The sequence below is a fragment of the Acinonyx jubatus genome, chromosome A1 (genome assembly GCF_027475565.1).
Source record: "Acinonyx jubatus isolate Ajub_Pintada_27869175 chromosome A1, VMU_Ajub_asm_v1.0, whole genome shotgun sequence".
Taxonomy (NCBI): Eukaryota; Metazoa; Chordata; class Mammalia; order Carnivora; family Felidae; genus Acinonyx; species Acinonyx jubatus.
Genome location: NC_069380.1, coordinates 104,562,281 through 104,576,358, shown reverse-complemented (window position 1 = coordinate 104,576,358; position 14,078 = coordinate 104,562,281). Strand labels below are relative to the sequence as shown.

Below are 14,078 nucleotides of genomic sequence, written 5' to 3'. Positions count from 1 at the left end.
TCTGTCAACCATCAGTTTGTTCCCTGTATTTTTATAGGTCTCATTCTGGTTTGTTTGTGTGATTTGTTCACTTGTTTTTTAGATTCCACATATGAGTGAAATAATACGGTATTTGTCTCTCTCAGTCTGACTTATTTCACTTAGCATAATAATCTATCGATCCATCCATGTTGTCTCAGATGGCATGATCTCATCCTTTCCTATGGCCGCATAATACTCTGCTGTGTGTAGATACCGTATCTCTCATCATCCATTCATCAATCAGTGGACACTCTGATTGCTTCCATATTTTGGCTATCATAAATAATACTTCAGTAAACAAAGGAGTGCATATATCTTTTCAAAATAGTGTTTTTATTTCCTTTGGGTAAAAACCCAGTAGGGGAATCATTGGATTACAGGGTATTTTTATTTTTAATTTTTTGAGGAAGCTCCATTACTATTTTCCATAGTGCCTGCACCAGTTTGCAGTCCCACCCACCGTGTTTGAGGGTTCCCTTTTTTCCCCACATCCTTGCCAACAGTTGTTATTTCTTGTCTTTTTAATTTTGGCCATGTTGAAACTTTTTTTTTTAATTTCTTTTTAACGTTTTATTTATTTTTGAGACAGTGAGAGACAGAGCATGAACAGGGAAGGGTCAGAGAGAGGGAGACACAGAATCTGAAACAGGCTCCATGCTCTGAGCTGTCAGCACAGAGCCCAACACGGGGCTCGAACCCACGGACTGAGAGATCATGACCTGAGCTGAAGTCGGCTGCTTAACCAACTGAGCCACCCAGGTGCCCCAAACTTTGGCCATTTTGACTAGAGTGAAGTGATAGATCACTGTGGTTGTGATTTGCATCTCTCTGATGATTAGTGATGTCTAGCCATCTTTTGATGTGTGTGTTGCCCAACTGTGTATCTTCTTTAGGAAAATGTATACTCACGTCCTTGACCCATTTTTTAGTCAGATTGTTTTTTTGGTGTTGAGTTGTATGAGTTACTTATATATTTGGGATATTTACCCCTTACCAGATACAACAGATGAAATTCGACTATATGATCTACTATGCCCCAGTAATTCGTTTTAAGTAAGCAAATAAACGAATAGAAAAATGTAAGGAATAGAAAAACTTTACCACGATCATTAAATTTTCATGAAAGTCTTGACAGAATGCTTTTGGGGATTCATTTTGAAATGAATAAAATGTATTTCAAAATGAATTTTGAAATATTAATGAGGGGAAAGAAGGTTTTGCTTTTAAGATGATGAAATAAAAATGTGTTACCTCACTTCCATCCCCTGAAGATTTAGAAATGCAGCAGTGGAGGGAAGAGTGTTTATTTAAGTGAGGAATGGTCCCAACTACAGACTCTGAAGAGTATCTTTCAAATAATGTAAAATTTTCATTCAAAAATACATATTTTTGAGGCTCAGTGACATACTTTTCTTTAGACTGGAGCAGAATACAGATATCTCTCAAAGTGACCAACCCTAATTTAAAGAATTCATCCAGCATCTTCGAGTAGATTAGGGACACAGGTGAATGAGAAAAACCAGTTTGACACTCGGTGTGAAGAGCCAGAGAAGTAAAAGAGAAAACAGTTGACAAGACTTAGAGGACTTTACTCAGAGCCACAGTGACCTCCTAAACTACAAAAAACACTCGGTACGCATGCCCCACGGGCAGAGAGCATAACTGATGTGGTGAGAGAATGCTCGTACAGCAGACGTGAAGTGAAGCTGGGTCACACCCTGCTCAGCACTGGTGATGTGCTTCTGCGCTGTGCTGTAGCATGTAGTAGACCTGGGAAAAGTCCATCAAAGATGAGGAGTTACACGAGACCACAACTAACGTATATGTATGAGGCGGAGGAGAAGAAAGGAAAATAAACAAGAAATGGGCCAAAACACGTCAGGAATGGAAGAGGACAAGTTTAGAAAAATAGTTTTTGTGATCTTTAAGAGACACCATTAAATACAAATTATAATAGAAGATACTGAAAATGAAGATAGAGCAGTATCAAGAGAGAATGGTCTAGCAGAGCTGAGGAAAGAAAGCCATCACAGAGGTTAGTCACAGTAGCGTTTTTGTAATATTTTTATTTCATTTTGAGAGAGAGAGGGAAACAGAAGATCGGAAGCGGGCTCTGCACTAAGAGCAGAGAGCCCAATGCGGGGCTTAAAGCCATGAACCGTGAGATCGTGACCTGAGCCAAAGTCGGACACTTAACCAGATGAACCACCCAGGTACACCAATCCCAGTAGACTTAATAAAAAGTAGCCGAGGATGAAAACACAAGCAAAAATGTGGATATGGAAGTGATTCATAACAAAATGGTACAGGTGGAAGACCAAAAAATCCAACATTGCATAAACGAAGTCCCCCCCCCCAAAAAAAAGGAAAAATGAAAAATATTGGAACATGTTTGAGCATTTGTGGAATTAAATTTTTGTAGAAAATATTTAAGCCTGTATATGAGAACACACTGCCCCACGAAAAGCTAGTACAGAATAGTCATTTATTCAGTTACACTTCATCAAACACCTGCTGTTTGTGTGGTTCTTGGGACAGGGTGTTCAACTAGGGCAGGGTGTCCCCCGCACCCCCTGCCCCCACTCTGCGCTCGAGTCATGTGTGTTCTGCTCAGGGAGAAACAGACATCAAACAAACAACTAATCGACATACAAATTTCATATAGTGGTACGTCTTTTTAAGAAAGTAAGATTTAGTGGTTGAATGGGATCTATTTGAGAAGATCCACTGAAGGAAGGCTTCTATGACAAGGTGACGTCTGAGCCGGGGCCTAGAAATGAAGAGGAAATAGCAGTAAGTACAGATGCCTCAGGCCAGAACTAAGGCCAGTGTAGCCGGAGTTTGTGCCAGGGGAGGAGTGTGGAGTGAGGTCCCAAGGTGGTCACGGGCACGGCAGGCCACGGTAACGAGACTGGTTTTGTGGTGCGTGCACCGTGGCAGAGGGATTTAGAGTACAGGCCTGCAGATGGACAATGAATGTGAGAAACCTAGATTCATGTCTCCTAGTTCTGGGATTTGGGGCAAGTTGGCTTCACTTTGTGCCTCAAATTCATACTCTAAACATAAATAGGAATAAGGAGAGCACTTACCTCATAGGATTATTGGGGAGATCCAATAAGTTAATTCATATAAACCCTTAGGACAGTGCTTTGCATACAGTAAAATTTCGCTTGTGTTATTGTTACTGCCTGATGTACATTTTTAAAAGATCTCTGGTTGCTTAGTGGATAATGCATTACAAGGTGTTAGGAGTAGAAGCAGGGTTCACTGAGGTGGCTGTTTTCATCATCCCAGAGCTGAAGGAAGCTCAGATAAGGGCCAGAGGTGAAAGGGACTTAGATTTATAATATACTCTGGACATAATCAACAGAACTTAATGACGGGCTGATTGGATATGGAAGAAGGAAGAGAGAGAAGACAAATCCTAGCAGTTTACTTGAATAGTTGATTGGATGGCTATTAACTGATAAGGAAAAGACTGGAAGAAGCAGGTGTGATAGGAAACACAGAAAAATTAAAAAAAAAATGTTTTGACCAAGTTAACTGTCAGAAATGTATGAGCCTTTCAAGCAGTAACAGCAGGTACACAGATTTGTTTATGAGCCAGGACTACAAATTATTGGCAAACAGGTAGTTACTTAAAAATCACAGGATCAGATGAGGACACCAAGAAAGAAAACACAGAGACACCAAGAAAGAGAACGCAGTGACTGAACTCTGAACACTCCAAAATCTAGTGTGGTGAAAAATACTTAGAAGACAAAAATGAGTGACCAGCAAGAGAGGAAGTTTTCCAGGTCAGTGTAGGATTCATGACAATTAAAAGGATGGACTATTCAATTAGTTTTCATTAGACCAGTTAGAGAGTGGCCAGTCACTCGTGTATAATGCTGCTGAGATGTATTGCAGGATATAGAAAGAGAAGCAGTAATTATATTTGGTGACTTCTTCATCACTAGTCATCAGGTTTTGATTTTAATCAAAACCACAGTGAGATATCACCTCCCACCTGTTAGGATGGACAGTCATAAAAAGACAAGAGATAACAAGCATCGACAAGGATGTGGAGAGAAGGGAACCCTTGTGCACTGTGACCTTAGGCACTGTTGGTGGGAACATAAACTACTAAGGCCACTATGTATGGATTTTGGAGGTTCCTCAGGAAATTAAATACGTGCTACCATATAATCCAGCAATCCCACTTATGGGTATATAACCAAAGGAAACAAAAACATTATCTCAAAAACTTGTCAGCTCCAGTGTTCATCGTAGCATTACTGGCAATAGCCAAGGTATGGAAACATCCTAAGTGTTTGTCAGTGGATGAATGGATCAAGAAAATGTACATGCATCCTGTCATCTGTGATAACGTGTGGATGGACCCAAAGGGCATTATGCAAAGTGAAATAAGCCAGGCAGAGGAAAACAGATACTGCACAGTATTAATTATAAGAGGAATCTAAAAAAATAAAATAAATGGAACTCACGGAAAGAGTAGAAAAATGTTTGCCAGGGGCTTGAGGTAGGGGAAATAGGGAGAGGTTGGTAGAAAGGTACAAACTTACAGTTTATAAGATGAATAAGGTTTGAGGATCTAATGTGTACCATGGTGATTCACAGCTGACGACACTGTACTGTGTAATGGAAATTTGCTAAGAGATTAGAACTTAAATATTCTCTCACAGGAAAAGGATAAATATGTGAGGTAATGGGTGTGTTAATTCACTCGACAGAGGAATCCTTTTACACTGTACCTCAATAAACTGGAAATAAAGTAGAATACAATTAGGAGTACTGAGGAGGGAAAAAGAAATAAATCTGTCCTGAAGGGGACCACAAATGAGGTAGTAGGTGGAGGTATGACACATTATTAAAAGAGATTGTTTTTTAAGATGGAAGTTACTAGAACATGTGTGTTAAGAGAATAACTCAGTGAAAAAGGAGAACTGTGAACTCCTGGAAGGCAATCCAGAGTTCAAGTGCAAGGACTGGCCTTTGAGAAAAACCAGGAAATCTGTATGCTGCTGAAAAAGACAAGAGTTTGAAAGTGAGGGCCAGATAGGTGGTTCATAGTGGGGAGTTGGAGGAGTTGTTGTCGCCCTGCACAGTAGTCATTTTAGAAAATGGAAGCATGGACACACTAGGAAATACAGTAAGATTGTCAAGGGAGTGTTACTTCCCATTTGTGGTTTGAATCGCGAGTTGAAGTGAGACCGTCCGTCCTGGCAGTGTGTTTGCCTCTAGCCTATGGGTCTGCACTGCATTAGGCACGGAGTAGACAGCGCTAAGTGCTCCAGGAGTAGCCAACAGTGGAAAGGTGACTAATTGGCAATCCTGATGCCATTGAGAAATTTTCAAAGGATAAAGCATGGAATGCTAGCAATCAAAATTCTAGAGGTGGTGCAGCATCACACCAAGACACTCCCTAGTGAAGTTACAAATTTCAACAATGGAAAAAGGGAAAGAAAAAAGTGAATTACGTTGGTTTCAGGCAACCAAGCAGAAAAAGTATCTACAAGGCAGAAAAAGAAATCAAGCTACTTTTTATAAATTCTCACACTAATTCTCATGCCACTGGTAGTAGAACAAAAGTAATCTAAAACTTTGAGACCTCTCTAGCCATCTTTCAAGTATAGAAGCTCTATTTTGCGTCACCAGACATGGAGGAACTCTGTCTATCCAACAAGAGCCCTTCTTAAAAAAAATCCAAAAAACAAAGTAATTCAGACAACTAAAAAACAAATCAAAATAAAGGTTAATGACATCAGGGATAGGATTAGATCAAGAAGGCCGACCTTGAACCCTCAACTTCTAGAAATAACAGACACTGCATAGCACACAATATACAAAAAAATGTACCTTTTTAAAATCTATAACTTAGCTCAATATTTTTGTAAATAATCTTAAAATTTGTGTATTTCTATGATTGTGTAATAATTGTTTTTTCCCTATAAGGGAGGAAAAATTTCCCCAAGACACAGCATAGTGGATTTTAGGACGCTGAGAGCAAAGTTGAAAACCCATAAAGCTTCCAGAGAGAAAACCCAGACTTCCTGCAAATGAACAGTAACACTGGGTCAAAGAGAACAAGGGAACAATATTTTCCAAACGTTCTAAGGGAAAATGATTCTGAACTAAAACTGTATACTCAGTCTAGTAAGGAAATAAACAAAAAATAGGACATTGTCAGAAATGTTCTAAATTAAGTTACCACCCACAATGAAATGACTCTGTGAAATGACCACCAAACGAGATACTCCATTATTTTGTTTTAATTAATGCAAAAGGAAGTTATAGGATACATGAAGCAGTGGTAAGCCAGGGATACAGGAAAGTTTGTTATTTGCTTTAAATAGGTCCTGGAGGCACATTTAAAAACAAGATCTAACAAACCAAACTTTTAGGTCACATCAGCATGACAGGTGGCACCAAGGGAGAGCAGAAAGACCTCAGTACTTCTTGACATCTGTGCAAAACTGTTCACTGCAAGTATGTGTCGAGGCTGTGACGTGGCTACCACTGCAAGGATAGAAAGAAAGTTACAACTTCCAGACAGGAGGTGGGGACAAGAGGAGGGCATAGAAAACTAGACTAGTCTAAGAAATATTGAGAGAAGAGGGCAAGACCACAGTAGACACAAAACACAATAAAATGATAGGTAAGAATCCAAACACACCAGCAGTCATGATAGTTATAAACTGTGAGTTAAAAAAACAGATGTACTTTTTAAAATTCCTTTTAAACCCAGCGCCTGATGCTGTTCGTAAGAAAGGTGCCAAATCAGAATGTGAGGGAGATTGAAAATGAAGGGATGGAAAAAAATATTGAGGGCAAGTGCTGATAAAAAGAAAGCACAGGCAGAATAAATATCACCAAATTTGGGGTGCCTAGGTGGCTCAGCGTGTTAAGCATCTGACTTCAACTCAGGTCATGATCTCATGGTCTACGAGTTTGAGCCCCACATGGGGCTCTGTGCTGGCAGCTCAGAGCCTGGAACCTGCTTGGGATTCTGTGTCTCCCTCTTTCTCTACCCCTCCCCCACTCATGTTCTGTGTCTGTCTCTCAAAAATGAATACACATTAAAAAAATTTAAATATCAACAAATTAAAGATTAAAAAGTATAATTTGCAACAGTGTAGTTAGAAGTAGAGTGTATCATGCTAAGCGACATTAAATAAAGACAAATATATGACTTCACTCATGTGAGGGCTTTAAGATACAAAACAGATGAACATAAGGGAAGGGAAGCAAAAATAATATAAAACCAGGGACGGGGCAAAACATCAGAGACTCTTAAATACAGAGAACAAATGAGGGTTGCTGCAGGGGTGGTGGGTGGAGGGATGACTAAATGGGCAAGGGGCATTGAGGAAGACATTTGTTGAGATGAGCACTGGGTGTTATATGTAGGGGATGAATCACTGGAATCTACTCCTGAAATCATTATTGCAGTATATGCTAACTAACTTGGATGTAAAGTAAAAAACAAATAAGAAAAAAAAAAAAACATCCTGACCAAACACAAAGCAAAAACAAAAACATCCTGACAAAAAAATATTAAGAAGTATAAAGATGAAAGCCGTTTATCAAAAATATTTCATTGTCATAAGCTCTCTTAGGTTCTTGATAGCATAGCTTCAAAAAAAAAAAAAAGCCCCAAACAAAATTTACAGAATATCAAACCCAGTAAAGATAAAAGAGATTTTAATGAAAACCATTTTGCCCTAATAGATTTATCACCAACCAAAAGAGCAGAACTCCCTAAATTTCTTCAACCAGTAAGAGTCCTCACAAACCACGCTGCTCCTCTGATTTGACTCAAAGCCAGTCTGGGAGCCTGCGCTTCATGCTTGCCTGTGTGGCTTTTACCCTACTCTCCACCCTTCCTTAACACCCCCCTCCCCTCAGCCCCCAGCCTCGCTCCCATATCGTGTAAACTGGCACCCTCTCCCCCAGAGTTCTTCCTCACCTTGTCTGGTGTCTTGGGGCAAGTTTATGCCTCGTGGAGGTCAATTTTCCATCAAACGACCATACCTCCCCCACAAGGAAGGGAAGGGAAAAAGAAAAACATTTTGTTAAGAAAGAACCCTCCTGGATGGAGTTAAAAATAAATCCATGTTCACATATGACTAGTTTTTATCCCATCATGTTGGTATTTTGGTGAGGACATTTTAAATAAGATGTAACTCCCTGAAGGATCATTTGTGAATGGTCATTTTACACTCTGCTCATTATTCACCCTATTTGTTTTCCCAAAGATGAAAATGAATGCAGGACCAAGCCAGGAATTTGTGAAAATGGGCGCTGTGTTAACACTATCGGGAGCTACCGATGTGAGTGTAGTGAAGGATTTCAGTCAAGTTCCTCAGGCACCGAATGCCTTGGTAAGTGGACATCTGATTGTATTGTACTTGGTAAGTAAAACATCCATTTTATGATGTCATCACAGAAGGGCTCTACATGCATAGTCTTGTCTGCTATAAAACCCCCCAATCTGAGTAATCCAATATGCCTCTTCCTGAAGGGACCCATCTATTAAAATGATGTATTTCTGCCCATGTGTTGTATGCACATCTATGTGTCGTGTAAATAGTCTTTTCAAAATTAAGATTAATTAAGCTCTATGGAAAATGTGACTTTACTAAAACTTACACCAGGAGATGATTTAATTCCATAAGAAAATATTTGCTATGTGAGGTAAGCTTTGCTGTATTAATAATATTAAAGTAAATGCCACATTTCAAAAATGCAGTGAAGGTTAATTTTTATTTTACGGTACAGAAAAAAATGTTTTACAAAATATTTTCTTGTGGAAAATATAAAGCTCAGACATTATGTTGTATTTTAATGCTAAAATACCTATATTATAAGCCATTTCAGTTAAATATGAGCAGGTGTAAATGTATGGAGGAGGAAAATTTAAGGCAAACCGAGAAATAAGAGTACTCATCACTGATACAAAAACAGAATGTCTCAGCTATATCAGATTCTCCAAATGATGTCACTGCGTTAAATCCTCGGAAACTGTTAGTCAAGAAAATAGATATTATTTACAATCTAGACCCTTACTAACCACGAATCTTTCCGGAAATAGAAAAGATAACCTACATAGTCTAATGTACTTTTTTGTTTATAGTATTTTCACTGGGATGGTTCATATTAAAGATTTATTTGCCTATTTACATCAGAGAAATTCCTTTATTTATACTAAACAAAAAAAACAAAAAAAAAACCCATTTAGCCCACATGTTTGAACCCTCTTTTAGATGCAGAAAATATGAGATTGGACTGAATACGTACCAACATTGTAACATCATCTGGAATTTCCACAAATAAATCCTGATACTCATTTGCTTATTTATAGGGAAATGATTTCATTTCATTTTCCTTTTATTTGCATTCTGCAGGAATGATAGCTTGCTATCAACTAGTTGCTGATGGATTGAAGAAAAATAAATCTATTTCTAAAGGACAGTATCACCTTTTGTCAAATTTAATAAACTCTAGTAAAAGAACATGCTTTGAACTGATTCTCTAACACCTTTGTGTTCATGAAACTGTCAGGCAGTGTGACTGTTCACATAGAAGAGTACTCACCTTTGAAAACATTACCGCCAGGAAGAAAAGCATTGATGGTCCTATTTTACTTGAAGATGAAAATGAAGTGTCAGCACCATGTCACTGATGCTTATTAACTCGTTGTTATTTCAGACAATCGACAGGGACTCTGCTTTGCCGAGGTGTTGCAGACGATGTGTCAGATGGCGTCCAGCAGCCGCAATCTCGTCACAAAGTCCGAATGCTGCTGTGACGGGGGGCGAGGCTGGGGTCACCAGTGTGAGCTTTGCCCACTTCCGGGAACTGCCCAGTACAAAAAGATATGTCCTCATGGCCCAGGATATACCACTGATGGAAGAGGTAAGGAGTTGAGGAAATTGACGCACGCTACCAATACCATGAACATTAACTTAGGTTAACCGGAAGGAAAAGTGAAAAATTGATACGATAGCTGAAATACTTACATGTGTTTGTATACGCTTCTTGCTAATAATTTGGAGACTGGAAAAGATGCAGTCTTCATATTTAAGAGGTAGGATTTACTGGGAAAACTGAAAGCTTCGGTAACAGTAAGTAATTTTCTTGAGATCACACCCTTTCTAAGGGATGCACTCAGCAACAGAACATACCTGTCTTACCCCAAAGGCCATGCTTGTAACCCCCCAAACTATACCTGCTTTACTTAAATACATGTTGCCTATTTGTGCACAGGGACTCAGTCAGTTTGCAACGTATATACAAACCAGCAAGTCTCATTATCAGTTAGTGGTTTCCAATTTTTTTTTTCCCCTTCCTGAGCCCATTCCTCTTTTAAGCAGTTTATATCTAAAGGCTCTAACTTTGGAGGTAAATTCTAGCCTCTGGCCCATTAGTCCTCTGTTTCCATTTTTCTGTACAACCACCTGATAGCCTGATGTCCTGAAAAATACCATTTTCTTCTATTACTACGCAGACTCTTGGCCCCGGGCCTGATTACGTTGCTAATGAAACCCTTTCTTCAGAGCCGAATCCCAGTGTGAATATGAGGTCCAGGCATAGGAGATCACCACAAATTCCAGATTACTTGAGCTTCAGAGAGGTAGCTGTATACATCCCGCCCAAATAATACACACTTATATTGCAAAACAAGTAGACTTAAGCAGGGCTTTCAACCTAGCTTCCATGGATGTATCTGTTCCGGTCACTTCAGAATAGTTTTCTTTCCCTTGCAAGTTGCCAGCCGCTGGAGTGAGCAGCACTGTGGATGTTGGTTGCTAATTCTCTCATGTCACTTCCTTCGTCTCTCTTAGTTTTCCCACCAGCGTTATCCCCGCATATATATTAACTTGTACATTTGTTTTCATTTTGGGGTTGTTGTTGCCCACAGATATCGACGAATGCAAAGTTATGCCAAACCTTTGCAGCAATGGTCAGTGCATCAATACCATGGGCTCATTCCGGTGCTTCTGCAAGGTTGGCTACACCACAGACATCAGCGGCACCTCGTGCGTAGGTAAGGTGCCGCGTCAATCCCTCTGGGGGTGGCTGGCTCCCATTGCCTACAGGTCACTTCTGTCAATGCAGTGTTTACCATGGAGCGTGTGGGACACAGAACTGGTCAGTTCATCAGGAAGTGTTCAATTGGAGAAGCATAAAAATTATTTCAAAAATATTGTTTCAACATTTTATATTTTAATACAAAATGACTTCGGACTCTGGACATGTGTGTTAGCATATATAGAGAATGCGTTTTGCTCCTCATTGCTGTTTTTGGCATAAAATACACCAATTAAGCATCATGTATCATTTCCAGTTGGAAAGAAGTCTCAGGGCAGAATCCTTCTATGTTTTTACAGTCTCTTTTTCTAATTCAGTTTCTTATTGTCTCACACACAGAATCCCATAACAGTTAAGGGCAAGGGTGGGAGGCTTGCCTTTATCAAGTCTTTCCAAAGCATTCGACTTAGTTTTCAATGATGACCAAAAAAAAAAAAAAAAAAAAAACAAGTCTTCTCTCCTCCATATTTAATTACCTTGCAGCTTTACTTCTATTCAAGTTCCTGTTTTAATAACAACCTGGGATGAAAAGGTTAAGAAAACCCATACTGACTCTTAGTGAGCATCTGACTCACTTGGTTGGGCATGAGAGTGCTTGAGAACAGGCTGTTGACCATGAGCTTCTGGCATTCTGGAGGCATGGATCAGTATGTTTTAGGAAGAAATGGAGATTGTTTGCCATCTGACAGTCTTAGCAGTAAAGAGGTAGTATATTGAAAGGTGGGGACGATTTAAAGACAGTTGTTTGGAATAAAGATGTGAGCAGAGTGAGTAGAAACTGCGAGGCACAGTGCTGTGTGCTGGGGCTGTGCCAAAAGAGAAGAGGGAGATGTCATTGAACCCTGGGAGGAGAAAATTGTGCACGGAGGGCTGCCTTGAAAGGAGCTGTGACCCCTGACCCAGTGACTCAGCCTGAGCCATCTTGCAGGGAGGGTGTGGAGGGAAATAAGGACCAGACAGACAGCAAAGAGAACCTGCTGGTGGTGTGTATGTAGTCTAGCAGGCTGGGCCCGAGTCTAGCAGCACGGTGGGCCAGCGTGAAGACTTGGATCTGGATCTGTGGTGCCCCACGGTGCTTAGCATGTCAGTTAACAGTTCAAGAGAACGTCTTCCATACGTGTGTGTCACAGTGTCCGAAGAAAGAAACTCTGGGGGCACCTGGGTGGCTTAGTCAGTTAAGGGTCCGGTTTCAGCTCAGGTCTTGATCTCGCGATTCATGAGTTCAAGCCCTACATCGGGTCATCCGGCTCTGTGCTGAAAACTCAGAGCCTGGATCCTGCTGGAGAGTCTGTGTCTCCCTCTCTGCCCCTTCCCTGTTCATTCTCATTCTTTCTGTCTGTCTCCCTCCCTCTCTTCCTCCCTCCCTCTCCCTGTCTCTCTGTCTCAAAAATAAACAAAATTTTTTTAAAGGAAGAAAGAAATTCTTACATTTTAGAGTATGATCCTCAAGCTATAAACCAAAATACATAAATCTAAAGAATGTAGTGGCACAGCGCCTGGTGGCTCAGTTGGTTGAGGATCTGACTTCGGCTCAGGTTGTGATCTCATGGTCGGTGGGTTAGAGCTCCATGTCGGGCTTTGTGCTAATGGCACACAGCCTGCTTGGGATCCTGTCTCCCTCTCTGAATCTCCCCCACTTGTGCACACACGCTCTCTCTCTCTCTCTCAAAAATATTTAAAAATTTAAAAAAACCAATGTGGTGGATTTTTTGAACCCGCATAGTTGTACAGATACTACATTTATCCAAGAATCATAGACTGCTCTACAAAGTAAACCAGTACATTACTCTCAAGGACACTGTTGCGTGCATCTTTTCTCTCTGGCTGTTTTTCCATTTTAAGTTGAAGTGGAACAGAAAAAGATGAAGTAAGAATATGGAGGGAGGAAGGAGGCCAGTTGCTCCTTGAAACTAAGAATTTAATCTTCATATCACTCTTACTTAGATCTTGATGAATGTTCTCAGTCCCCGAAACCATGCAACTTCATCTGCAAGAACACTGAGGGAAGCTACCAGTGCTCATGTCCCCGGGGATATGTCCTACAGGAGGACGCAAAGACGTGCAAAGGTGAGCAGAGTCTCTGGCATTTCTGACCCTTGTCTCTCTCCTTTCCGATCCGAATCTAGCTAGTCCGGGATTCCTCCACCTGTATCTCCTTCATTAAAGCACATCTTCCTAGTGACCACCTTATTAGGGCACAGAAACCTCTACTGAAGGACACGTGCAGGGGGCAGAGAGCATTGAAACCCAAACTACCCCAGTTTGCTTCTTCTAGCAAACCACACAATTCAAAATTAAATGAAATTACATACGACAAAAAACGGTGAGGGAAGAGATTGAAACAACTGAAATCAAATTTCTTTCGTTGCTTATGTAGGATCTTATTTCTCTAAACTACTTTTATTATATGTCTACCGCAGAATATTGAAAATGAATGGTTGAATTTAAAATTTTTTGCTTAGGTAGTATTGAAAGTAATTATCAAACTAAGTTAGACAATTACTGTGGCTCCACTGCTATAGTCATGCATTCATTTTTTCATAAACCTCACCAGTATAAAATCAATGGACTGAAGAAATTCCTTCTTAAATTTTTGAAATACAGGTTATTCTTAAGAAGAATGAAGTTTTATTTCCAAGGAATACCAAAAAACAGTACTAACAATAATAGCACCTAGTACTATTCTCTTTGACCTATTTATTGAGCCATCAGGAGTCAATGTAATTTTGCACGTTGTTAAGAGTACAACTAGTGTGTGCTTTTTAAGCTTTAATATAATGAATTAGTGTTGTTTATGTCTTATATTGCTTTGCATATTTACTTCAATATATTAAGTTCTAATCTAACCAAAATCACATTTTGAGTTTTCTGTTAGTTCAAATATAAATTCCATTTATGATCAGAATTACAGATGCTGTATTTTGGGGGGTTTTTTTGTTTTGTTTTTTGTTGGGTTTTTTTGC

General features: G+C 39.8%; 1 protein-coding gene across 1 annotated transcript in view; it reads left to right on the top strand.

The window, feature by feature from the left end:
• The window catches only part of FBN2 (fibrillin 2), a 254,200-nt gene that overhangs the window by 226,617 nt on the left and 13,505 nt on the right, over positions 1-14,078 (top strand). The window contains exons 56-59 of the mRNA XM_027076778.2: positions 8,280-8,405; positions 9,733-9,939; positions 10,946-11,071; positions 13,060-13,182. Of these exons, the coding sequence (XP_026932579.1) occupies positions 8,280-8,405; positions 9,733-9,939; positions 10,946-11,071; positions 13,060-13,182 (582 nt within the window). The remainder of the gene's footprint in view (positions 1-8,279; positions 8,406-9,732; positions 9,940-10,945; positions 11,072-13,059; positions 13,183-14,078) is intronic.